The sequence below is a fragment of the Sebastes fasciatus genome, chromosome 11 (assembly GCF_043250625.1).
Source record: "Sebastes fasciatus isolate fSebFas1 chromosome 11, fSebFas1.pri, whole genome shotgun sequence".
Lineage (NCBI taxonomy): Eukaryota > Metazoa > Chordata > Actinopteri > Perciformes > Sebastidae > Sebastes > Sebastes fasciatus.
In genome coordinates this window covers 24,459,330-24,483,957 of record NC_133805.1, presented here as the reverse complement: position 1 = coordinate 24,483,957, position 24,628 = coordinate 24,459,330, and the positions used below count along the sequence as shown (strand labels likewise).

The 24,628-nt window shown below is 38.9% G+C and overlaps 1 protein-coding gene across 2 annotated transcripts; it reads left to right on the top strand.

The window, feature by feature from the left end:
• Positions 1-4,290: 4,290 nt before the first annotated feature.
• On the top strand, positions 4,291-24,249 carry lrrcc1 (leucine rich repeat and coiled-coil centrosomal protein 1). Of its 2 annotated transcripts, XM_074651737.1 has the most exons (19): positions 4,291-4,764; positions 5,339-5,544; positions 5,678-5,743; positions 5,853-6,020; positions 8,127-8,293; positions 9,368-9,559; positions 10,273-10,472; positions 12,101-12,275; positions 13,458-13,606; positions 14,564-14,768; positions 16,239-16,378; positions 16,849-17,050; positions 17,661-17,846; positions 18,405-18,579; positions 19,794-19,957; positions 20,178-20,386; positions 21,228-21,365; positions 23,208-23,343; positions 23,972-24,249. In XM_074651737.1, the coding sequence occupies exons 1-19, from the start codon at positions 4,721-4,723 to the stop codon at positions 24,080-24,082; spliced, it is 3,033 nt and encodes a 1,010-aa protein (XP_074507838.1). In that variant the 5' UTR covers positions 4,291-4,720; the 3' UTR covers positions 24,083-24,249. The 2 variants fall into 2 exon arrangements, with proteins under 2 accessions (XP_074507838.1, XP_074507839.1); XM_074651738.1 differs by lacking the exon at positions 9,368-9,559.
• The last annotated feature ends 379 nt before the right edge of the window (positions 24,250-24,628 follow it).

Genomic DNA, 24,628 nt, shown 5'->3' with positions numbered 1-24,628 from the left:
CAAAAACTACAGAGAGGCGAAGTCCCGTCCCTTCCGGTGGACCGCCGTGGGACCTTATTTCGGAAAAAATATGAACGGTAGTCAACGAGAGAGACAAATATTTTGTTCATCCCATTTGAATTGCGCCATGAATCACACACATAATGTTTGTCCATTTAAAACATAATTTTACAAGTCAAGAAAGTCGCAGTAGAGCCAGTGTTTGGTTTGTCCGTTCTGGGCTCCTGTAGAAACATGGCGGACTCCGTGGAGAGGACCCGTTCCCTATGTAGATATGAAGGGCTCATTCTAAGCTAACGGAAACACAACAATTCTTAGTTTTAGGTGATTATATACTAATGAACACATAGTTATGAATATTATATTCCATTTAATAAATCCACTGAAATGCTACACACTGTTCCTTTAAGTAAAGAATCTGAAAACGTCCTCCACCACCGTATAGATACAGTATTTGTGTCTCTCAGAATGAATTGTAATAAGTTTAATTTGCCCAATGCTTAGGTTTATGACCAAAAACTTGACATGACATTCCCATCAGCCTCAGTTGTATTTTGTGTGTAGTACTAGCCACCCTATTCGAGTGTTATCAGGCCATTAAATAGGCGTTATCAGCCGCTTTATGCACCATAGATGTGGGTCATTATGGGCCTACTACACCTACTACGTTGTAAAAGTGAAAGTGAAACTTAAAAGCAACACGTTCTAACACGTAAAACTGAATAAAATGTCACGTTTTGAACACAAATAAAACAGCTTCTTTAGGTTTAGGCAACAAAACTACAGCTACTTTAAGTTTAGGCAAAAAAAAAAATTAGGGAAATTTAGGGAAAAACATTGTGTTTTGAGTTAAAATAACTACGAACAAAACTACATGTTGTTGGTCTCGCACGGGATGTGAACTCCAGTCCCCTGGGTGAAAATCCTGTATTTGGTGTCCCGTGCATCATCCATCATCCCCGACCTCCACCCCTTATGGAGTTTCACACTGTCTACACTACAGCGCCTGACTTCCGCTTCTGCTCCTGTCATAATTACTGCGGTCACTAGAGGTCGCTGTTGTGTTCTTTTTACCTTATTTTGGTGATCTACCATGTGAATAGATGATAAAACCTACTAGTGGGTGTAGTAGGCCCCTATTGACTCACAATCTATGAGGCTTATAGCGACTGTCTGATAATGCCTATTTAATAGCCTGACAACAGTCTAATCAGCTGCTCTAGCAAATGCTGACACGCTAAACTAAGATGGTAAACGTGGTAAACATGATACCGTCTTAGCATCAGTATGTTAGCATTGTTATTGTTATATGCCTATACAACATCACAGTGCCACTAGCTGTAGGCTCTTTATAACAACAGAAATAGCATTGCAAATTCACCGCCTGACTCAAACTAAACTTTTACTTCTGAGTAACTCTTCTCTCCGCCTTTAACCCATTTTCAGAACAAATGGGAGTAGCAAGGTGAAATTAAAGGCACAGAATGATGTAAATGTACAAATGCTCCACTCAAGTTTAATTATAGCATTCCTATACATTAGTCCTGTTCTGTAATTGCTTATGAGAATATTCATCACATTTTTTTGAATGCAGTGCCCTTGAAAACTTATGAGCGATAAGTGGTGGTGCGGCAGCAGCAGATGGCATTTCAAATTCACTCACTTCATTAGCACCAGATCATCATTTTCACAGGTTAAGGAGGGCCATCGGCTGGGCTGCAGGTGTAATTGGTTCTATCATAGCTGGCTGGCAGCCAGTGAGTACAATGATCAGTCATGCAGTTCTTCTAATATGGACAATGTTCAATGCGTGATGAACTGAATCAATCACCGGCCTGTAGCTGCTGGAGGAATTAGGAGTATAATAGGGGTCGGGATCTTTATTATACATCTGTGATTAGCCATACTTGAGCGAGGATGCACAACTCGCAGCAGGCTTTGTTTCACAGGCCGGTGGGGTTCTGTATGTCATATGTCAAAAACCTTTGTCAGGATATCTGCAATGTCCTTTGTGTAATCACAAACTCTTGTGTTTATGTATGTATTCCTTTATTATGAAAACAATAAACAAGATAAACACAAAAAGGAGCCATTTATATTTAATATATTCCTCTATGAATAATTCCAAAAGGGCAAAACCTTCAGTCAACAGTTCTTCTAACTCTTTGCTCTCGGAGGTCAAAATTGATTATTTCACTTCACTTTTTTTCAGTCTCACTATTTACTGAATACAATGTGTCACATATCTGTTTGTGTGCATGACACTTTCAAGTGTTTGTTGTAGAGGCCAAATGCCAGTATTAATTCTCTATTAGCACTGTTTTTTAAAAATAAATCTTAAATTCAGGTTTGTTAGATTGGTTTTATTAAACATACTGTATACCAGTGATTCTCAAAGTGGGGTCTGGGGACCCCAAGGGGTCCGTGGTACTCTGTCAGGGGGTCTGCGAAATAATTTGCTATATATTATAAAAATGTGCTGTATTATTAAAAAATGCAAATCTACAGATGGATATAAAACAAGCATATTGTGTCCATTACTCCCACCCACGTAGCTTTGGGCCAATAGAAACTCTGATATGATTGTGACACACAGCAATAAGTTCACTATTTTTAAGTTGAATTACTTACTGAAAGTCAGCTTTAGATGGATAAGTTTAAATAGCTGTATTTATTAGGAGTATGTCTTGCTACTGTTCATTTTCTAAAAGCTTTTACAATGAATTACTTGAAAAGTATGAATGCTATAAAGTCCCAGTTTGATAGTTTTAGCAAGTTTTCTTGAATGAAATTGATTTTTAAATGTGTGAACAATCTCGCCCTAGCTGTACTTTGTCCTTATGTCACAAAAGTGAATACCAATAGAATAGCCACTAGGGGATCAACAAATGATAACTGCAGAGTGGCACAGTACAGAACGACCTTTGGTCAGTCATCTCTTTCAGTAAAAGGAATACATTTTTTGAATGCCCTACCAATGGAAATAAAAATGCAACCAGATCTGAAAACGTTGAATGAAAAGGTGAAACACTGGCTGAAACCAAACCAAACCTGTGATAACTGATTTCTGATTGGGAACATACATAAGTAAATTGATTGTAATGTACAATGTTGTAATATCTGATTTTATGTATGATGTGGAATTATGTATTTTTTCTTAAAAACCTAACCAGGGGCAAGGTCTACAAATTAGCCATGTGCTAGAAGTCCTATACATTGCATTGGTTGCACTCTTATTAAGTGTAACAAAGCCTACATGTATTGTCCCTGTCAAATAAATTAATAAAATAAAATAAATGAAATTTTAATAAAATGACCCTCTGTTTAAAAGTAGTAAGTGGTATTAACATTGTGTTTCTGTTTATCACTATGAAACAAGTCTGAAGTATTTAGGTTGAAACATTTTAAAATACAAATAGTTCAAATAGTTATTTATTTATTCCAATATTGATTCATTTATTTCCATATATATTTCAGCATTTATTTATTTTTATATATTTATTTTTCCATTTATTTATTTCTGTATGTATTAGTTTATTCTTGAATTTATTTATATATTTATTAATGCAATTGTCTTTTATTCATTTATTCTTGTATTTATTTATACATTTATTCATGCAATTTTGTTTCAGCAGCATCAGCACCAAAACTAACGTGAGGATAGGATGCTCAGTTACCACCTGGTAGAGCAGGCGCCCCATGTACAGTACCAAGGTTTGTCATAGTGGTTCGGATCCTCTGTCAAATCAAGGTAAACACAGCCAAAAAGAAAAGAATACACGGATCAACAAGAATATAAAATAACTGTTAATTTTATATGTCGTGTTTAATTATCAACCTTTATTTATTTATTACAATATTTATTAATTTATTTCCATATATATTTCAGCATTTATTTATTTTTATATATTTATTTTTCCATTTATTTATTTCTGTATGTATTAGTTTATTCTTGAATTTATTTATACATTTATTAATGCAATTGTCTTTTATTAATTTATTCTTGTATTTATTTATACATTTATTCATGCAATTTTCTTTTATTTATTTATTCATTTTTTCTTGTATTTATTTATACATTTATTTATGCAATTTTCTTTTCTTTTTTCTCCTCTGTCAAATCAAGGTAAACAAAAGAATACACAGATCAACATGAATAGAAAATAAAATAACTGTTCATTTTAAATGTCCTGTTTAATTACCAACTTTTTATTTATTTATTAATTACAATGATTTATTAATTTATTTCCACAGACCTTTCAGACTTCCCGGATGTTACCGTTAACTACGTCATGTAAACCGGAAGTGCGATGCCAGAAGCGGCTATTTCAACTCGACAGAAGAAGAAAGGCTCAAAACAACAACAACAACACGTGTTTTAACCAACTCAAGTGCTCCTTTGGGCTGTTAGGAATTACAACACAACACTTGTTGGCGGTTCCAGCTTTTGTAACTGTGCTTTTGTAAACAGTTTGCCTCCTAAACTCGACCGCTAGTGAACTTTTGCTAGGCTGCTAGCTTAACTTAGCTAACTAACTAGCTACAGATGTTCGAGATGTGTTGGCGAGTTGTCTGCACATTCAGCCTCATATGACAGCAGTTTTATTAGCTTGCAGACTAGATGCTTCACAGTTACACAGTCAGAAACAGTAGTAAGATGGTAAATGACGGTTAACGCTGGCTGCATGCCGTCGTTAAGGCCGTCGTTAAGGCCGTCGCTATGGGAGACAAGGAGCTGAGTCTCATCGACCAGAACATAACAAGGTAACGTGAACTAACTAATCACACTATTTACTGTCTGTCTTCTTTCAGCTTTGTTCAGTAGTATACTGAAAACTTGTGTCCTGAAATGTATTAAACGTTGAAATCATTCCTTCTTAAATTATTAGTTAGTAAAAGTGCAGAAGTATTATCAGCTTAACTTAAAATACAGAAAGTAGCTTCCAGTTACCCATCATGCAGCAGAATGGCTCCTATCTGTCATACTTTAATATGTTAGTTATATTATTGGATTATTATTATTATTAATAATTAATACAGTAATGTGTAAACAGCATTTTAACCTAACTGACTAAGCTAATTTTAATGTTATCTGTTTTATATACTGTTGGGTATTTTAATCAATAGCAATGCATCACCTTTTATATGACCATCACATGTTTGTTTGTAAAATCTAAGTAAAGGTTTAAACTAGTATAAAAATGAAGCAAAATACTAACTGTTAGCATTTCAAAACTTCAGTTTAATTGAGTAACCATACTAGGTGTGGGAATGAAACAAAAGTTTTTTTTTTCTTCCATGGTGAATCTGTTGTTTCACTTTGTTGCTCTCTGTCTAGTTTGCTAGATGTCCCCCTGAGTCCCACTGTAACATCACTCAATCTGCACTGCAATCACATCCCAGGGATCGAGGGCCTGACCTCAGCGTGGCACCTGCGGCACTTAGACCTTTCCTCCAATTGTATTTCTAAGATTGAGGGTCTAAGTTCCCTCACTTACCTCAGGACTTTAAATTTATCCTGCAACTTGATCACTAAGGTTGAAGGTGAGTCATTTGTCACTGTTTTACTCTGACGATAAATGTTTCAGCTATGTGGGTGTTCTCCAAGTAATAATTCTTCATTACCGACTGAGCGGTGAAATCACTCAATTGTTAATGTCCCCTCCCTTTACATCAGGACTGAACGGCCTCGTGAACCTAACAAGATTAAACTTGTCCTACAATCAGATAAACAACCTCACTGGTGAGTTGAACACCAACTGAACAAACTTTTCTTATTCTACACTCAAATAAAAACACCAACAAGTGATTGACGTGTCAATGCTATTGATTCTTAATGTCCTCATCGCTAGGCTTGTTGTATCTTCACGGCACGGGATACAAGCTGAAGCACCTCAGTCTCCATAGCAACCACCTGGACAACATCGATCACCTCCTGCAGTGCCTGCTGGGATTGCAGAGTTTAAGAGAGGTCACTTTGAGCCAGGATGGTAGAGACAATGCTGTGTGTAGGTCACCAGGTAAGACATGAAAAGGACTGTTATATTACCTGTGAATATTGGCCTTTCAGAGATATACTGTATCAGTATCAAAAAGACGAGTGGAAGTTTATGCTCACCCTACTTTACTCCGTTGAGTTCCCTTTTGGAGGGCAAGAAACTGCTAACAAACAAGGTGGAAAATTACTTCAGGGACACACAGTCAATGATGAAAATGGTAAAAGAAATAACTATAGTTCTTCCTATTATAATATAATATAATATAATATATATATATATATATATATATATATATATATATATATATATATATATATATATATATATACCATTTGTTATAAATATTTGACACATTTTAAAGAAAATATGAAGAAGTAATTCATGGGGACAGAAATGTTACTGCATAACAGGAATGATCCACATGTTAGCTGATATGCAAAAAAAACAATCTCAACATGGTTCAGTTAGAAGAGGTTAAATTATAATTTCTAGTCCAGAGACTGTTTAGAGTGTCACATTCATCTATATACTATGACTATAAATTAATATAAATTAAAATGAATCTAAATGAATCCAGTCTTAATTTTCTAATGCAGGCTGAAAACCCACCTTTTTAGACTGCACCTCAACACCCTAGCACTTTTCTTTCTTTCTTTCTTTTTAATTTAGAAAAGGTAATATCACAGAGGTGTACATGTACGTAAGAACAAAGGGAGCTTACATTTCTACTATTACCATCAAGAAGAGAAAAGGAGCATGATACTTAAGTGATATTCATACAAAGTCTGCTCGCGCTGGGGTTATAAATTTAATCCATTTATACAAAATTTGATAGAATTTGCCTTTTTGGATCCTCAAAGAATAAGTCAACCGTTCCATTTGATGTATTTTACTCACCCCCATTTCTGAAAATAAAATAAAAAAACAGCACTGAACAAGCTTGTAGTTGTTTGTTTGGGAGGGATATATTTCCAATTTTTGAAGACATTTAGTTCTGAACAAAAACATCTGCCAAAAGAATGTAATATGATCGCTTAAGATTAACATTGCATAAAAACATACCTAATAATTGGGAGTGTGAATCTTTCGGTATTTCAGTCGATTTCGATCCTTGGGGTCACAATTCCATTCAAAATCGATTCTCGGTTCAATACATAGGGATGCTAATTTAATCATCATCTCCTCCAGTCCACTGTGCGCTAATAAATTCGACGACGTTCTGATTCAACTTTATGGTCCTTTAGTCGGCTTTATATTGTGCTATTCTGTCCACCACATGTCTATCAATGAGGTCAGACTAAACATTAAAAACACCTCTCAATTCAACAGCACCACAAACCATAGCCTCCAGAATCAACTCTCTCTAAAACAGTTTGAACACTAACCATCATGAAGGTAGAATTTATAGAGAGGTGTAACGAATAAACTGACAACTGTGTATATAGGAAATATTTTGGATGTTGCACATTTAAAAAGTGTAATAACAGACATCATCAGTATGTGCTATATATCGTCTCTCTCTGTTGTTTTTGATGCATCTGTCACTAATCCAGAGGATAATTGTTAGATTTTGAAGAATCACTGACTCATAACTCTCCCCTTCTATTGTCTGTAATTAAAGCACAGTGGTAGTCAAATTGACAGCTACTGATAGTAATGACTGGTATATGTGTATTTATCTTATCAGAATTGGATTGACTGCAGTTATATGAATATAGAAATCTTTCCAGTGTTTTCTTTAAGTGATGCTGTGCACCTATTATTATCCATACCTTCCAGTTCATGATTAATTCACAGCAATAGCTGTTGAAAGCACACGTTTAAATCCACGAGGGCACACTTAAAGCATTCTTACAACCGTCGCTGTCAATATGCAAAGGTACACTTATAGTGTTCAGTTCTCATTAAGTGAGCCGCATCAATAGTGCACATATGAGGATGGCACATGTAGAGGAGAGGTAATTCATTTAGATATAGATTATTTGATTTTGTGCAACATAACACCTGATGTTTTAGCCAAGCCATATACCACTAATGTAACAATACTGGATAATGGTGTTCGTGGACAGTGTCACAGCACTAGCCTGGTCAGGTTTTTCTAATGTATGTGTGTCTGTCTTGTTGCAGGTTACAGGGAGATTGTTATGCAGTCGTTGCCACAGATCTCTACTCTGGATGGTCTGGACCGCCTGGGAAACCCATCACATCTAGGTCTGGGGAGTCCCTGTGATATCCCCGGGCTGGAGGACTATGTGGACCTCCTGCTGTCCTCAGATACTAGTCACAATGAAGCGGTAATTTTAGATACCATATCTCCATTGGTAACCTAATATTTACACCATTATATATAGGTGATAATGTACAGCGAACCAGTCATTATTGTGAAATTAAACTCGATTTTACAATAATGACCAGCTCCCTGTACATTATCCCACTTATTACATAGCGATTTACTTAAGAAATCAATAATTTGACACAAAGTATTGATTAAAAAAATATTTGATTTGATTTTAAAAATATTTTATTGATTTAAAAATAATTTTATTGCTTCCGCTAAAAAAATGGTCCTCTTGCTGTGTACGGAGATCAGAACTGTGTCCATAGCAGCGGTCTACTATAAAGAAATAACAGAACGTATAATGTCATAATTGACAAGAGACACCTGGCCAACATGGCACATATAAGTGTCAACACACAGTAACAGAAGAACACTCACAATTAATTTACAACGTTCATATGTAGCACAGTAGAATAAGACATGAGAGGAATGCGAGATAGAAGCTTTACTTTAAAACAATACAGTAACACTTTTTAATACTTAAGAAGCTTCCTTATGCAAAAATATTCAAATATCAACATTTTGCATTGAGATGACCTCAGATAGGTAACTAAAGAAATTTGGATGTGGCATTTTGTATCCATATTTGACTTTTAATTCCACATCTTTATATTCGTATTTGAAGTATTCATACAAACATGCAGAAAAAAGTGTGATTTTTCTACTGCAGAGCCTGTCCTCTCACTTTCCCAAAATACTAACAGAAAAGGTTGTATCACTGAAAGCGTTTGGAAGAATTAATTGGGACCACTTTGCTGTGATGGTGCTGGTCATTGAACCACTGCGACACCCTGTAGCCTAAGTAATTCTTGTAAATATCAGATTCCCAGTGGTCACTGAATTGCTGGTATATTAGTGGATTTATACCAGAATAGTGAAAGGTAGGGAGTGTGGTCTCTCACCAATAAGTTGTTTACACATTCACTGCACCAGATGACAAATCCATCTGTTTTTCTCTTTAGCATAACAAGCTCCAGTGTAACACAGCAAAATTAAAAAAATATATAGCTAATTTCAGTTTCCATTGCAGGTTAGAGAAGAAGTCACTCTCGCCACACCCCGCATCGATGAGTTGTTGACCCAGTTTCGTCAGCGGATCGTCTCCGAAGCAGTCACAGATTCAGTTGCGCAGGTTCGCTCTACTGTGGCCAATCCAGCAGACCCAGTTAATGAACAACGCATCAGGAAACTGGAGCACCAGGTGTCCCAGCTCATCCAGAAGGTGCTTATTTAACACTGCTGAAAGCCATTAAGTCAATGATGAAGAAGTATTTGTGAGAGTAGGTGAAGAGATAAACATATTGATGGATTATATTTAGATAAAAACTAAGGATGCATCTATTCTGAATCAAACGTGAATAATTTGTGCGTATAAATCACATGTCATTTAAAAAATTCAAACCCTTCTATCTCTTATGAGCCTAACCACACCAAATTCGAAACTTTCACATTTTGCAATGCTGTGTTTTTTTCCGCAGCTGTTTCGATTTCTGCGAATTTCAGATGCTGATAAAAACAAACCAACCAATAAAATAATGACTTTTGCTCACATGATCAATAGATTTTCTCAGACCTCAATGTCTCACAGCAATGTGGATATTGATCTCGCAAAATAGCGTCCTTCTATTGAGGTTTTCGAATGAAGCTTTGAATATCTGTTGTCATATTTTATGATGCCATCCCCCTGAAAAAATGGGGAAAATGTGATTTTGTTTTATAGTGGTTATATAAATATAATTTATGGTGCTGTTCGATTGCTGATAGGCCGCCTCGTTAAAAGTGTGAAGTCCTTATACTTAAATTAGATTTACAAGTGTTCCAATTCATGTTGCTGCTATGTCCATCAAATCCTTTAGTTTGTTTTTATACAAACAGGTAGACTGTTTTTATTTTTTCCCGTCACATGTTCTGAGTATTTCTGCGATGTGTACCCAGGCCCCTGTCGATGACAATCCCAGTAGCTCTACTCATTCTGTGGCGACGGTACGGAAAGCCAAGAGGGACATCGACCGCACGTCAGAGAGCGAGTGTGACAGTGGGAAGGAAAACAGGAGGCGCAGCAGGATCCCCAAACATCGTAACAGCATAACATCAAGGAAGACCACCAAGGAGACAAAGGCCCGGAGATCAGACAGGTGATTCTGTACCTGCATTTCTCTGCACAACATTTGCAAGCTGTTTCAGTTCAGTTTCACTACTCTGTAATGAAAATAATTTGTTTTGCCGTCATGTTTACGCGTGTTCTCTCTGATTTTGTTATCGTAGCTAACTCCACCCAAAGCCCAAAATTCCTCCAAACTCACTGTTAATCAAAACTGTTTGAAGACATTTTAAGCTCTACTGGACACTAAAACAAAATCAGGGAGTGTACCTTTGAGTAAAGACAATACAATTCATACACACTTTGTTGACACAAGTGTTTATGATGGTGTAATTGATAGGGCTGTCCCGAATACCATTTTTTCCTCCGGAGTTTCGATAGCCATCAACAGCGAACAATCAAAATTTCGGGACTCAACCTGCTACTCGTGGGGGACCGCTGTAACTGGAGAAGCGATTTAATCTCTCGGTTAGTTGGCAGCACAGACTCATGTCCTTAGAGCCGCACAATTCTTCTGTCATACACTCACAGGCTTCCCCCACACATGTTTTTTTGAACAAAACTGTGTCATGATGAGTCCGCCAGCGCTGTTTTTTCACCTCATGTGGATGGCGTACACACACACACACACACACACACACACACCTTTGTCCGCGCTCAGCATCTCCTCTCCTCACCCCTCTGTGTGTTTGAGAGCACACGTACCTCAAAGTCACGCTGCGAGGCCCTCTCCCCCTAAACACCGGCGTTTTGAGCCTGCTGTCTCCGCACACTGCCTCTCCGGCAGCTGCAAGCCTGTGTATAATGCAGCCTGCGGCGGCTTCCTCTCAGTCCTTTCGGCCGAGCCTCGCATGGGTTGCACTCCGACATCAGCAACGGCGACGAGGGCTCTGGCTTGGTTCGTCTCCATGATGGACGGCATAACGCTGTAGCACGTGTCTTTAGGTTTAATTAAAGGCATTGCAGTTTAAGGATTCTGTTATTCTACAGTATTGTTGCTTGAATTTTTATTTGTTATTGAAAAAGGTTTGGTGTGTTTTATGCATGTTTGTAATCACGAGAGGATTAAATAATATTATTACAAAAAACGATTATCCGAATCCAAAAATTGAAAACCCCAACGTAAGAATAACCAAATAGTCGAATAATTGGGACCAGCCACAGTCTAAGTCTGTATTCATAACAATCAAAACAAAACATGCAGCAATGAATATTTCCATTTTGGTTTGCATGCATCAACCTAATATCAGCAGGTATCTTGATGAGGAAGGAAATCCTTTTTTACCTCTCAGCTGGAAAGCGGTGATACATTTTCTTCTCTGAGCGATGTGGTAAACTTTCCTCCTCTCTGTTAGAAATTACGACTGTCATCTCAGTCCCATGATTAACGACCGCGCTTCTGTGGTCTACCCCCTCATCTTGCTTCATCAGCCACTGATGACACGTGTTCAGGATTCAGTAATTTAACTTAAGTAAGCTCCCTACTGTCCTCATCAAAGGCAAGGTGAAATATTAGCTCCAAATTCAATTCAAAGTTGTTCAAACTTTACCTGCCTATGAAAGTTGTCTGCTTTGACCTTTATCCAGCCAGACTTTGGCTTGAAGGATGTTTATAATCAATTTTACAGCTTGTTCAATACCTGTGATTTGCTTTATGTGCAGCGATCAGGAGACTCATAAACAGAGGAGTTCAAAGTGTGCTGAGGGCCCCAGGAGGAAGGCTGGCGGCTCAGGGGGCACAGCCTCAGCGGGGCCAATAAGGAGAGGACCTGTGGGAGCTGCTAAGACCTCAGGCGATGTGAAAAGCAAATGCACTGAGGAGGAGGAAACCTACAGGGTACGACATGGATAGGTCACCTGCAGTCTGAACAGCAGCTTCTATTTTTATTGAATGAATGCAATATGGAAAAGGTTATGTTTACGTACAAGAGGAGAGTAGACAGCCTCAGGGTGTCTGGACTCATATCTCTGCGAAAACATACTTTTGTTTGTGTTTATTTATATTTTACACAACAACATTCACTTACAGGAACAGAATAATAGATACCCACAGAACAAAGATAATAACAAAATAACAACATCAATATTTTCATTCGACTTTTTGCCCTTTCTGAGAAAACTCAAGTCAATAACCAAACTATGTCCCTGTAGGACATGAATACATATTTAGAAACATATATAAATCAGGGCTGTCAGAGTTAACACGTTAACGCAACTTGTGATTTATTGGTTGTAGCGGGCTCAGAGAGTGAAGATACTGGTATCATATAAAACCAGAAAACCTAAGGAATCCATTGGTACCAACCATGTCATACTAGCTTGTCGCACAGGAGGTTGAATAACACTTCAAAATTGTGCAAAATTTTGGTGAGGAAAAACTGGCATGGCCATTTTCAAAGGGGTCCCTTGACCTCTGACCTCAAGATATATGAATTAAAATAGGTTCTATGGGTACCCACGAGTCTCCCCTTTACAGACATGCCCACTTTATGATAATCACATGCAGATTTGGGGTAAGTCATAGTCAAGTCAGCAAACTGACACACTGACAGCTGTTGTTGCCTGTTGGGCTGCAGTTTGCCATGTTACGATTTTAGCATTTTTTTTATGCTAAATGCAGTACCTGTGAGGGTTTCTGGACAATATCTGTCATTGTTTTGTGTTGATAATTGATTTCCAATAATAAACATATACATACATTTGCATAAAGCAGCATATTTGCCCACTCCCATGTTGATAAGAGTATTAAATACTTGACAAATCTCCCTTTGAAGTAGATTTTGAACAGATAAACAATGTGCGATTAAATATTTTAATCGATTGACAGTACTATTTTAAATACATGCAGTAGTACTCTCCAAGACATGTAAGCAGACTTTGCTGTGTAAAATCGGTGGATGTCTCCTTTATTCCTATCAATATTCTTTACAAGAACTTACTGATACTTTTTATAAACTCCTTCAAAAACAATCAGAGTTGTTTGATTGTTCGTCTCTTAGTGTTTCTGTTTTTGTGTCAGACTATTGTGGAGGAGCGTGACCAGGAGAGGGAGAGGCGTTGGAAGGCTGAGCAGGCTGTGAGGAAACTAACAGAGGATCTAAAGTGCATGCAGACAAAAGTCAGCGAGGAAAAAGACCTGCAGAGCATGGCCCTGCACACCACCGACAGGTTAGAGGAAAACTGGCTCGACACACAGATTCACACGTTTGCACACAAACTTCCACATGAATCGGTTCCGTAGCTCTAAAGCAGATATCATGATGAAGAGGGATAATTGAACTTGTCCTCTGTGGATTTGAGTTGTCAACTGCCTAATGGATTCTCATCTATTTCAGCCCTCTTCATCTTTTGTATTGGCTCTCCTGAGACCAGGGCGCGCTGCCTGTCTCATTGTTGAACAATGAGTAACCATCCCACCATTAAAAATCCTCACTGTCATTGTCCCATAGCCTCTCATGGAATCAGGCACACGTTTTGACTCCCATTACTCCAAAACCTTAAAGTATGCCTGCGATAATAAAGCTACTTAGTATAAAGATCATTAACCTACGCACTGCATATTCCGATATGTGAGACCATTTGGCTGTGACTCGGCACAGATAGAGTGAGGTATAACTGTTTTGTGCACTGTTCTTGCTTGCATCACACCCGGGCTTGGATAAATCTGCATTATGGTTGTAATTAGAAGCCTGGTGACGAGCATATGTCCGCTGTATTGCATGAATCAATCTTAACTGTCACTTCGTAATGACACTGAACACGGCTGCTACTGTTGACTCCCTCGCTCATCAGGAGACAGATTACAGTGAAATTACTCATCATGGCTAATTTAAAGAGGGAGCGGCTGTAGGTGGTCGTACAGTTTTCGTAGGTTGTACTTTGTTCCCTGAATTCTCCAAGCTCCAAACAATTCCCATTTTCTCTCCATTAAGATAAGATTTGACTATGTCAGATTTCTTCAATTTCACAGGCTATCCCATTTTTAACAGCGGGCGATAAAACACAGGGGACGATCAAGGGCATCACAGAATTGGTAGTGGTTGCCGATATCAATTTCCACACACAGTAGAAATTCAGGGTGTTACAGTACTCCTGCTGCTCTTATCATGTTTTCTCTCCACACAGGCTGAAAGAAATGTTGCTGAAGGAGCGATCGGGGCGCTCTGAACTGCAGACTCGTGTTGAGGAGCTGGAGGGGAGGCGTCAGTCCCTAACCCAGCAGCTGGAACAGGCCCGCAGCAGTGAGGAACAACACAAGACTGCACTGCGCAGACTGGAGGAAGGCATCTCCCATGGAGAGGCACTCGGGGCTCGCCAGCAGGCTGAGGAGGTACAGTAGTTGCTTTATCCGAGAACTCTTGTATCACCAAAAAATAGTGTACATTCAGTCAGGAAGACAGAGAAAGTTTATTTTGAGTCATCCAAAAATATCATGCTGTTTCTGTTACCTACCACTGAACATTTAAACCCTCTGAGACCCACAATAGAACCGTTTTTGTCTTTTTTAGGGGGGAAAGGGGGTCTTTAGGGCGAGATAGCAGGTCAACAGTAGATGTCACATAGAAGTGGTGTACATCATCTGAAAGCTGGGAACCTGAAGATTAATTTGAGGTGCTGTGTGTCAAGTTGTTCTAGTCATAAATCAGAAATACACATGAATGAATGAATTATTTATTTAATTATTTAAAATAAACTGTAAAAATGTATAAGCTCTATTATGTATCATAAGTTGTTGCAGCACTTTTTGGGTTGATACCATTTGTTACACCGATTTGGTGCTAAATTTAACCTTTTTTTTCACTCGATAATTGATAAAAATGATCAATAATCCCTCCACAATACCACATTAAGTCACCAAGACCTTGAGGAACACCATAGAAAAAGCCATGCTGGGATTTGGTATCAAACACTTTTGACTTTTTCTGCAAGAGTTGCATTTTTCGGCGATTGGATGGCGAGCACTTCTGTTCTGGAAACTGCTCAGAAACCCCCTTATTGTTAATCTAGCTAGGAAAACCATCCATCCTCTGAATGCCCTACAATAGGTCTCTGTAGGTCTCTAGTTTGTGGCTGTAAAGTTTCAGGAGGCTGTTATTATCCTAGAGGTCACCGCAGGTCATTATATACAGTGAGGTCAAGTTTAAAAATAAAAATGGTCTCAATACAATGAAATGGTTACTATGGTGACTAACATCATCACACATGAATACAATTGAGCTCATTGGATCCACAAGATTCTCAGCTTTACAGTTACAGTTTACCAATTTATGTAATTCCAAGACTGTTTAGGGACCCCAGTATGCAGAAATATTCAAATACAACATTTTTAGAATAAGTGAAAATAACACATTCATACTGCATGCAAAAAAACTGCATGTTTTTGCCCCAAACTGCATGTGATTATCATAAAGTGGGCATGTCATTCACATATCTTGAGTTCAGAGCTCAAGCGACCCTTTTGAAAATTACCATGCCAGTTGTTGTTTTTTAATTTAGGAGCGATATTTAGCCTCCTTCCCAACAAGCTAGCATGACATGGTTGGTACCAATGGATTCCTTAGGTTTTCTAGTTTTATATCATCTTTACTGTAGTCTAAAACTGAACCTGCTACAGCCTCTGAAAGACAGTAAAGTCGGTCTCAGAGAGTTAACTCCGTATGTCACTATCATTTTTGATTAAACCAGCAAAGTAGTTCAGTGAATAAATGTAGCCAGCTGAAAGGATTCATCAGAGAGGGCTCATTCCGCACTGACAGTATGTGATAAAGCACGGTATAAAACGTGTGCTGACCTTCCTCAGATGAAGCGGCACCAGGAGCTGGAGAACAAGGCCGCAGCTCTGAGGAGAGAGTCGGACATCCAGAGAGCCTCAGTGCGTCAGCACAAAGACAAACTGCAGCAGCTGCATGAACTGCTGGCATCCAGGGAACAAGAACACAGGTACACCTGGAGAGTTTTATTCTGGATCACTGGAAGAAGTGTTGCTTCATTTCAACGTTATCCCCTTTTTAAAGGCAGAAAATCTATTTTCTCAATCAACTTCTTCCTACAAGTGCATGGGTGCAACACTTTCTGCCAAAGTAGTTTTGGTTATTTCACATGAAAGGTTTCTGTATTTGTGTTTTTGTCTTTGCTCTTCTGACCGGTTTGAAGTGGGCCCAGTTGGAAAACAGTGATACGCATATTTCTGTGCAAAATTTTGTGACATTAGTAACATTTATCATTTAAACTCTTAATTGGAACCCGTTCCAATTTGTTGAGTCTTCAACTTACTGCATTTATTTTTAATCTTTTTAAATGTATTTTAAATATACAGCTGGAATTTCGTGTTATGAGCCACAAATTACCATTTGCAGGCTCTCCTGTTTGTGTTGAGACCTCAAACCGCCCTTGTTTGTGTTGATTTACAGAAAACAGCTGGATTTGCGGTTGCAGCCTGGCGGGGCAGATTTCCGAGAGGCAGTGGCGAGAGAAGTTGCATCAGTGGAACAGAGACACGGCCACAGGGGGGTGGAGCTGCAAGAGAAACTGGCAGAGGGCAAGACACAGTACGCTGCTCTGGAGGACGAGTTCCGCATGGCGCTAACCATCGAGGCTGCCCGCTTCTCTGAGGTCTGCTAAATGATGAACGCACGCCATACAGATGGCCTTTAATCACTGTAGTGTTGTCCTGAATTTCACTCTTCATTCTCTGTCCAGTCCAGCTGATCAATTATTACTGTGTCCAGTAAAAAGTGAAATGATTGACCAGGAATTGCCCCCAATCTAGATGGGGTTTTTTTTCAGCCCGATGGTGAAAGCTGAGATTGAATTAGGGTCGTCTGACTCTGGACAAGTAGCCTGTGATTGCCACAGGAAGAAAGCTGTACAAAAGGATTGGATTTGAATCAATCTTCTCGTTATGGTCACAGATTCCATTCATTCATTCTGCACAAAATGTAATCTAGTCTTGATTGCTACCGCCTGCGCAATTTTCTACTTTAAGCCTCGAACCTTTAACCTTTGTAAAAGTCTGAATCAGATACAGATTGCCATCAAACGCTCTCTCATGGAAACCTTTAAAAAAAAATAGTTTTCCTTAAATCCGTAACTCTGAAACCTTTTGTCAGGGTGTGACATTGATTGATAAAATTGTAGAGTCAGGTAATGCTCGAACAAAAGTGCGTCACTCATTTCAGCTCTCATTCACATTCGCTTCCACATCCTTGCTCTGCTTCTGTAGGTAAAGGAGGCTTGTGATCAGATGACTGCAGAGCTGTCGCGGCTCAAGGCAACCCTCGACCAGTCCCAGCAGAGGGAGAAGAAATCGGGCTCCCTGGTGCAGGAGCTCACCGCCATGGTCAAAGAACAGAAGAACCGAATCACTGATCTCATCAAGGCCAAGAGAGATGCTGTCACTGATCTGAAGGTACAACAATAAAGTAAAAGAGAGAGATCTGATTAAATTATTAAGAATAAATTGTCAGATCAGATTAGAAAAATCACATTACATGTAAGCAGTGTTGGACAAGCTACTTGGAAAGTGTAGTGAGCTAAGCTACCAGTTACTCTACATTAAATGAAGCTTCACTACACTGAAACTACCTCCCCAGACTAAGCTACAGCAAGATGGCAAAAGTAGTTCTCTCTCTCTCTTTCTTCTTCTTGAATTGAATTGATCTTTAGCAGTTTTATTTCGGACCACAGCAAAATTGATTGATTGATTTTGAAAACAGCGATGCTACCACCACGCTTCTGAGAAATGTAGTTAAACTAGCGCCGCTACTTCCCAACACTGTATATAAGATACAATAGAGATGACCAGTTCTGGGCATTAGTCATCGCCTTCTCAAAATTGTTCAGCCTGAGCCTTTAGGTGGCATCATGAATACTGAATGGTCCAGCTGCCTTCCCATCTGTCAGCCATGACAGATGGCCGTTGATCATTAATACTCTCTTTCTCTCTATGTGTCTGTCACTCTGCCAGAGTCGTCTGCATTCCTTGGAAGCAGAGGTGGAGCAGGACCGGCGTCTCGGCCTGCAGCTTGAGCTGCTCAAGAAAGACAAGGGGCGACTGTTGTCTCAGCTCACAGCTCAGGAGTCGGTGATCGACGGCCTCAGGGCAGAGAGGAGGATCTGGGGCCAGGAGCTCGCTCAGCAAGGTGGGAGACAGCCAGGAGGGCTCATGTTGTCCACTTTGAATGAGTCATTTAGTACATGACACACTTTGACAACCAGTTTGAGTTGTTTATTATCAGACACTAGTACAGGTCTTCCCTTGAGTCCATGGGCAGAGTGAGTCACTCACTTTAGAGTCAGTACGAAGGAGACATTCGCTGTTTGGTTTAATACTGTTTGGCGGGGGAGTCAGACATACAGCCCGAGGGCCAGAACCGGCCCGCAAAAGGGTTCACTGGGCCCACTGGATGACTTTGCAAAGTTTGAAAATTTCAAAGAATTCATTAATACCAATTTTTCAATGAAATGCACTGTTTTTCCTATTTGTCCACTCGGGGTGGCGCTGTCCTAGTAAGAGTAGCAGGCCCTACGCCAGATACGCCATTATAGATACCTTGTGCTTACGTACAGACTATGTGACACAACACCATCAAGTATAAGCTACTGTTCATGCAGGAGCCGCCGGTGGAAAAATGTCTTTGTCAAAAATTTGAAAAGTGGACAGAGTGTTGGGTTTGCTAATATAAACTGCCGAGTTCCTATTTCTTCACAGAGGTAAATGGGAAGCCAGTGTGCTTGGTGTGTTCACAGCACCTTTCAATGATCAAGGAATATAATATTCGACGCCACTATCAGACTCATTATGGTGAAGAATACAAGAACTTGCAAAGACAACTGAGAACGGAGAAGATCAGTGAGACATCTCAGGCTGTTCATCGTCTGTTTTGTAAATGGATTGTTCATTAATTGTGAAAGTTTTCACTTGTTTACACTAAAAGAAAGGGATACATGCGGAGGAGTTGTCATTTGTAGGTTATTGTGGAATGGTTTTACTGGTACCGGCCCACTTGACATCAAATTGGGCTGTACGTGGCCCATGAACAAAAATTACCTTGACACCCCTGCTGTATGAGCTGATGTTTTATTTCATCCATATCAAGTAAAGCCTGTCATCTAGTGGTTATTTGGGAGAAACACACTCAGTAGACAGTAGACTGTCTATAGAAAAAAAACACAGTAAAATGCTTTGTATAAGGCATTAAAATGCACTAAAACAAGAAAAATTAAATAAATGAAAAATCAAGTAGATAAAAATAGACAAGAGAATAAGAGATGTTAAAGTAGTAAAGTTTATTATTAAAGTACTATCATGAGAGACAAGATCCAATATACAATTTTCTGTATTTCTCTTTACAAGGAGTGTCCTTGGCTCAGGATCGTGGACGCCTGGAGGCCAGGGTAGAGGTGCTGGGCGCTGAGCTGGAGACTCAGAAGAAACAGAACGAGAGAGACTACGACGCCATAAAAATCAAAACCAAAATCATTGATGACCAGACAGAGACCATCCGCAAACTCAAAGAGGTAGTGGGATACTTTGATTATTGAAATCAGTGTGTTGTTCTAAAAGCAATACAAACAAAAGAGTCCATCACAACAGAACCTGCCACTACTTCAACGTCCATATTTGGGCATTTTACCATGAGCATTGTATGCAAGTAGTTTATGTGTGTTTATGTCTTTTCCTGTTTTTAATCTTACACTGAAGCCATTTCTCTTTCTCCCCTGCCTTCCTGCTGTCCAGGCCCTTCAGGAGCGCGACGATCAGATCCGTAGGCTGCGTGAGGAGGCGGTCCAGGCCCAGAAGAGGTTCCAGCAACAGCAGGAGGAGGAAAGAGCTCGGCAGGCTGAGCTGAGGGAGCGGCTGGAGCACCTGAGCCTGCGCAAGGAGGAGCTGAAACAGCAGCTGGAGGACAAGGAGGCAGAGCTGGAGGACATCAAACGAGTTTACAGGCAAGCGTTCCATCACAAACACACACAGACACACAAGATAAACAGAGTATACACACACATAGACATGCCAGAAAAAAAGGCATTTGGAAGTATTACTTAATAAGAATATCTGATGTTGTCGTACTGTTTAGAGCAGTAATTCCCAACCTTTTTCCTCAAGGGACCCTTTTCTATCATGGATATTTCATATTACATTCAATGCATAACAATAACAGCACAGAACAACTGATAAACTGTACAATTAACCCAAATAGTGAACGCAACAGCTGCAGGAAGTTTGTGTAAAATGAGCAATTTGTATGATTTCCTTTCCTTTGATGATTTTTTTCTGTTATTTTTAGGAACTTTTAATACAATTCTCTGGCTGTATTATGTATTTTTTTAAATTTTTAGTAAATACTTACTTGATAATACTTTCTTACTTATGAGGAGCATACTCCTGTACTAAAGTCTTTCATTCATACTCCTAAGGAACATACTTAGTTCAGTGTCGAACTTTAAAAATAACAATTTAATTTAGTTTTCTGCACAGAAATTAATGAAATGCTGAGATATAGGCCAACTGCATATATATATATATATATTTATTTATTTATATTTTATATTTTTAAAGTTGTCCTACACTCCTTAAAATCAAGAAGGCCTCGCGACCCCCCGTGAAACTTTGGCGGCCTCTATTGGGGGTTGAGACCCCCAGGTTGGCAAACAGTGGTTTAGAGTACGGACCTCTACAGCTCATTGCCTGAGACAGTTCCCCCTAATGTCTTCCTGATCAAATCCATTTCTTCACATCATTATGTTGTGTTTTTTTCTATTTCTCCATATCTATTTTTTCTACCAGTGATTCCAGTAAGAAGTGGCAGGAGAAGGCAGACCTGCTCACTCGGCTGGAGAACCAGGTGAAGCGCATGAAGGAGAACTTTGACTCCAAGGAACGCCTGCTGCTGGAAGAAAGAGATAAAGCAACAGAAGCACACAAGTATGATACAACATCACATGAGAGCAAAAATGTCTCTTCAAAATTCTTCACAGCCATTATAACCAAATGTGATGGGTTTTGTAGCTGTATTTGCTTGTTTTAAATTAAAGGACCAGTCTAATCTCCAATGGCACAGCCACGGGTGTGCCAGGGTGTGCCTGTGCCACCCAAAGAGGCAGCTGGCACACCTAAAAATCCGACACTGAATGAATTTTAAGTCATAGCTTTACTAAAACGAGTTTCTATTACTGAACAAAACAACTCACCACTATCCATCTGCAGCCATTCTATATTTCTACTAGTGGATGTTGGCAACCCTACCCACACATTCAGCAGGAAAAACGTTATGAGCAGTTGTTGCGTTCAGCCGGGACCGGGAAGCCTCACAGAAATCTGCCGTGGCTGGTAGAAAACGGAGCAGCAGCTCTTGCTGCATTCACTTGCACTCGCACATCGGAGTTTTGCTCTTGTGAATTTCCGACCAGCCACAACTTTTCATATACACCGATCAGCCATAACATTAAGACCACTGACAGGTGAAGTGAATAACATTAATTATCTCGTTACGATGGTACCTGGCATTTGGTGGGATATATTAGACAGCAAGTGAACATTTTGAACATTGACCTTTGTTTTGGAATCAGAAAAAATGGACAAGCGTAAGGATGTGAGCGACTTTGACAAGGGCCAAATTGTGATGGCTAGACGACTGGGTCAGAGCATCTCCAGAACTGCAGCTCTTGTGGGATGTTCCCGGTTTGCAGTGGTCAGGACCTACCAAAAGTGGTCCAAGGAAGGAAAACCGGTGAACGGCGATAGGGTCAGACCCAAGGCTCCAATAGAAGAGCTACTGTAGCTGAAATTGCTGAAAAAATGAATGCTGGTTCCGATAGAAAGGTGTCAGAACACACAGTGCATCGCAGTTTGTTGCGTATGGGGCTGCTTAGCCGCAAACCGGTCAGGGTGCCCATGCTGTTCTAATGTTATGGCTGATCGGTATATATACAGTATACTAAGCTGGGGTGGCTCTATTAGTGTTAAAACTAGGACTGTCAATCGATTCAAATATTCAATTGCGATTAATTGCATGATTGTCCATGATTAATCGTGATTAATTGCAAATTAATTATAAATTTTTTATCTGTTCAAAATGTACCTTAAAGGGAGATTTGTCAAGTATTTAATACTCTTACCAACATGGGAGTGGGCAAATATGCTGCTTTATGCAAATGTATATATTTATTATTAGAAATCAATGAACAACACAAAACAATGACAAATATTGTCCAGAAACTATAAACCATAAAATCAGTCACAAGAAAGAAGAAAAAACTTCATCCTGTGTTCTTCATCCTGTATTTCCATATATACCAGAATATGCTCACATTATTGTCCCCCCTGCTGGGGACAAGTAAGGACAGCTCTAATCCTGGAGGAGAGGGATGTAATTTCCTACATCAAGAAAGCTGATAGAATGCTTTTCATCCAAAGCCTTAATAGTATTTCTCACTGACATTTTTTGGGGTAGTAAGGACTATTTGTTAAATATCCATCTCTCCCAAACCCAAAAGCTAGAGAACTCTGAAGTCTCATAATTTTAAAAAACATATTACATTATGAAGTCTGGGGTCAAATCGTGATCAGGGTGTATTAGTACCCTTGAGACAGAAGCCGGTGAGTGGCGTCATGTTAAATAAAATATGAGTTCATGTTTATGTCAGTGCTTCTCTCCTGTGGTCGCCCCCCCCTATAAAATGCATATTGTACCCATGGCAGTGAGGACAACATCCTCCAAGCGCCTTATGTAACATTATGTATTACTTGTTGTTGTCTGTCATGCAGAGCTGCAGTAGAGAAGTTACGCTGTGTGGACGATGCATTTCGTCGACAGCTAGAGTCTGGCCAGGCCGTCCATCAAGCTGAGCTGCTTCGGCTAGCGAATGAGAAGCAGAAACAGATTGAACAAGCCAATCAGAAGGTAAAATATACACACGAGGATAGTTTTCCTCTAATTTGGAAGGCAAGAAGAACAGATGCTTTGTGCCAGTTTGTTCATATGTGACAAAATCCAAGTCTAGCCCTCAACTCTAACATGGATAAGGATTAATTAGTGTGTGGTAGATACAGTAGAGTGTTCTAATACTAATAGTGTAACTGTTTAATATTGTATTGTGATTTTCTAGTGTTTTACCTGCTTCACCATGCTCAAAAGAAGGAGTTTTGAAAGTGTTTAAAAATGGTTACAGGCCTCTATTGCTAACGAATTAATTATGAATAATGGGGAAATGTTACATTTTGGATGTTGATTAGTCTACAAAACGAGTTTGGTCAAGGACAGCTTTATTTTGGACACAGCAGACCATTGTCTTCCAGCTGTCCTTCATGAAGTTGAGAAAAAAATAAATAAACCAAGGCATTTAGAAAATGATGAATGTAGGGAATTATGACAAACCTGTGATGCAGACGTGACAATGTCATGAGTAAAACTGGTTTCAACAAGTTAATCATGTCTTTGCATTTCACCCACCAAGCCTTTGAAAGTCTCTAAAAAGTTCTTAATATTGAACTATAAAAAAGCTGTATATGTGTTTGTGTGTCTTCTTCAGGTATTTGAAGTGGAGGAGGAGATGCGTCAGCTCCTGGAGGAGACGGAAACTACCAAGAGAATCATGGAAGAGAAAATGAAACGTCTCACAAGTGTACTTAAAGACTTTTAACAAATAAAATATGACGTCTTTGCAGCTACGGCAACATATGCATTTAAACACTAGAGGATCATTTTATTTTGTTACATGAATGATTTACTAGTTATTTTTTTAAATATTTTTAAATTATTGTATTTTAGTACATCATGATTTATATAATAAATTCTCTCCTAAGCATATTTTTGTCTTTTCTTTAAATTATACATAAACTTGTGTTAACACAACATCAAGATGGGAACACAGGGTTTGATGGGAAATAATAATAATACAAATGTATTTATATAGCATATTTCATCTAAAAATATGCAATACAATGTGTTTTTATATTGTGTCACACATGAAACATGAAAAAAAAGACTTCAAGATTCAAGAAAGACATTTTTTATTTATATTTTCATTTATGAAGAAACTAAATTGTGAGCACAGAATGGACAGATTTATCTCAGTTTAAATTGTATTTTAATTAAAGAAATGTCTACAATGAATCTACAAAGAAGAATCTTATCTTCAACAATCAAACAAGCATAGAGTATTGAGGACCACAAGAGTCAGAGAAAT

What these genes read in the sequence shown, in the direction of transcription:
- lrrcc1 (XM_074651737.1), top strand. Translation starts at nt 4,721, where the DNA reads ATGGGAGACAAGGAGCTGAGTCTCATCGACCAGAACATAACAAG. An exon ending in ATACTAGTCACAATGAAGCG is followed by an intron (nt 8,294 to 9,367) that starts GTAATTTTAGAT and finishes TTTCCATTGCAG; the next exon opens with GTTAGAGAAGAAGTCACTCT. An exon ending in CCAGGAGCTCGCTCAGCAAG is followed by an intron (nt 18,580 to 19,793) that starts GTGGGAGACAGC and finishes TCTCTTTACAAG; the next exon opens with GAGTGTCCTTGGCTCAGGAT.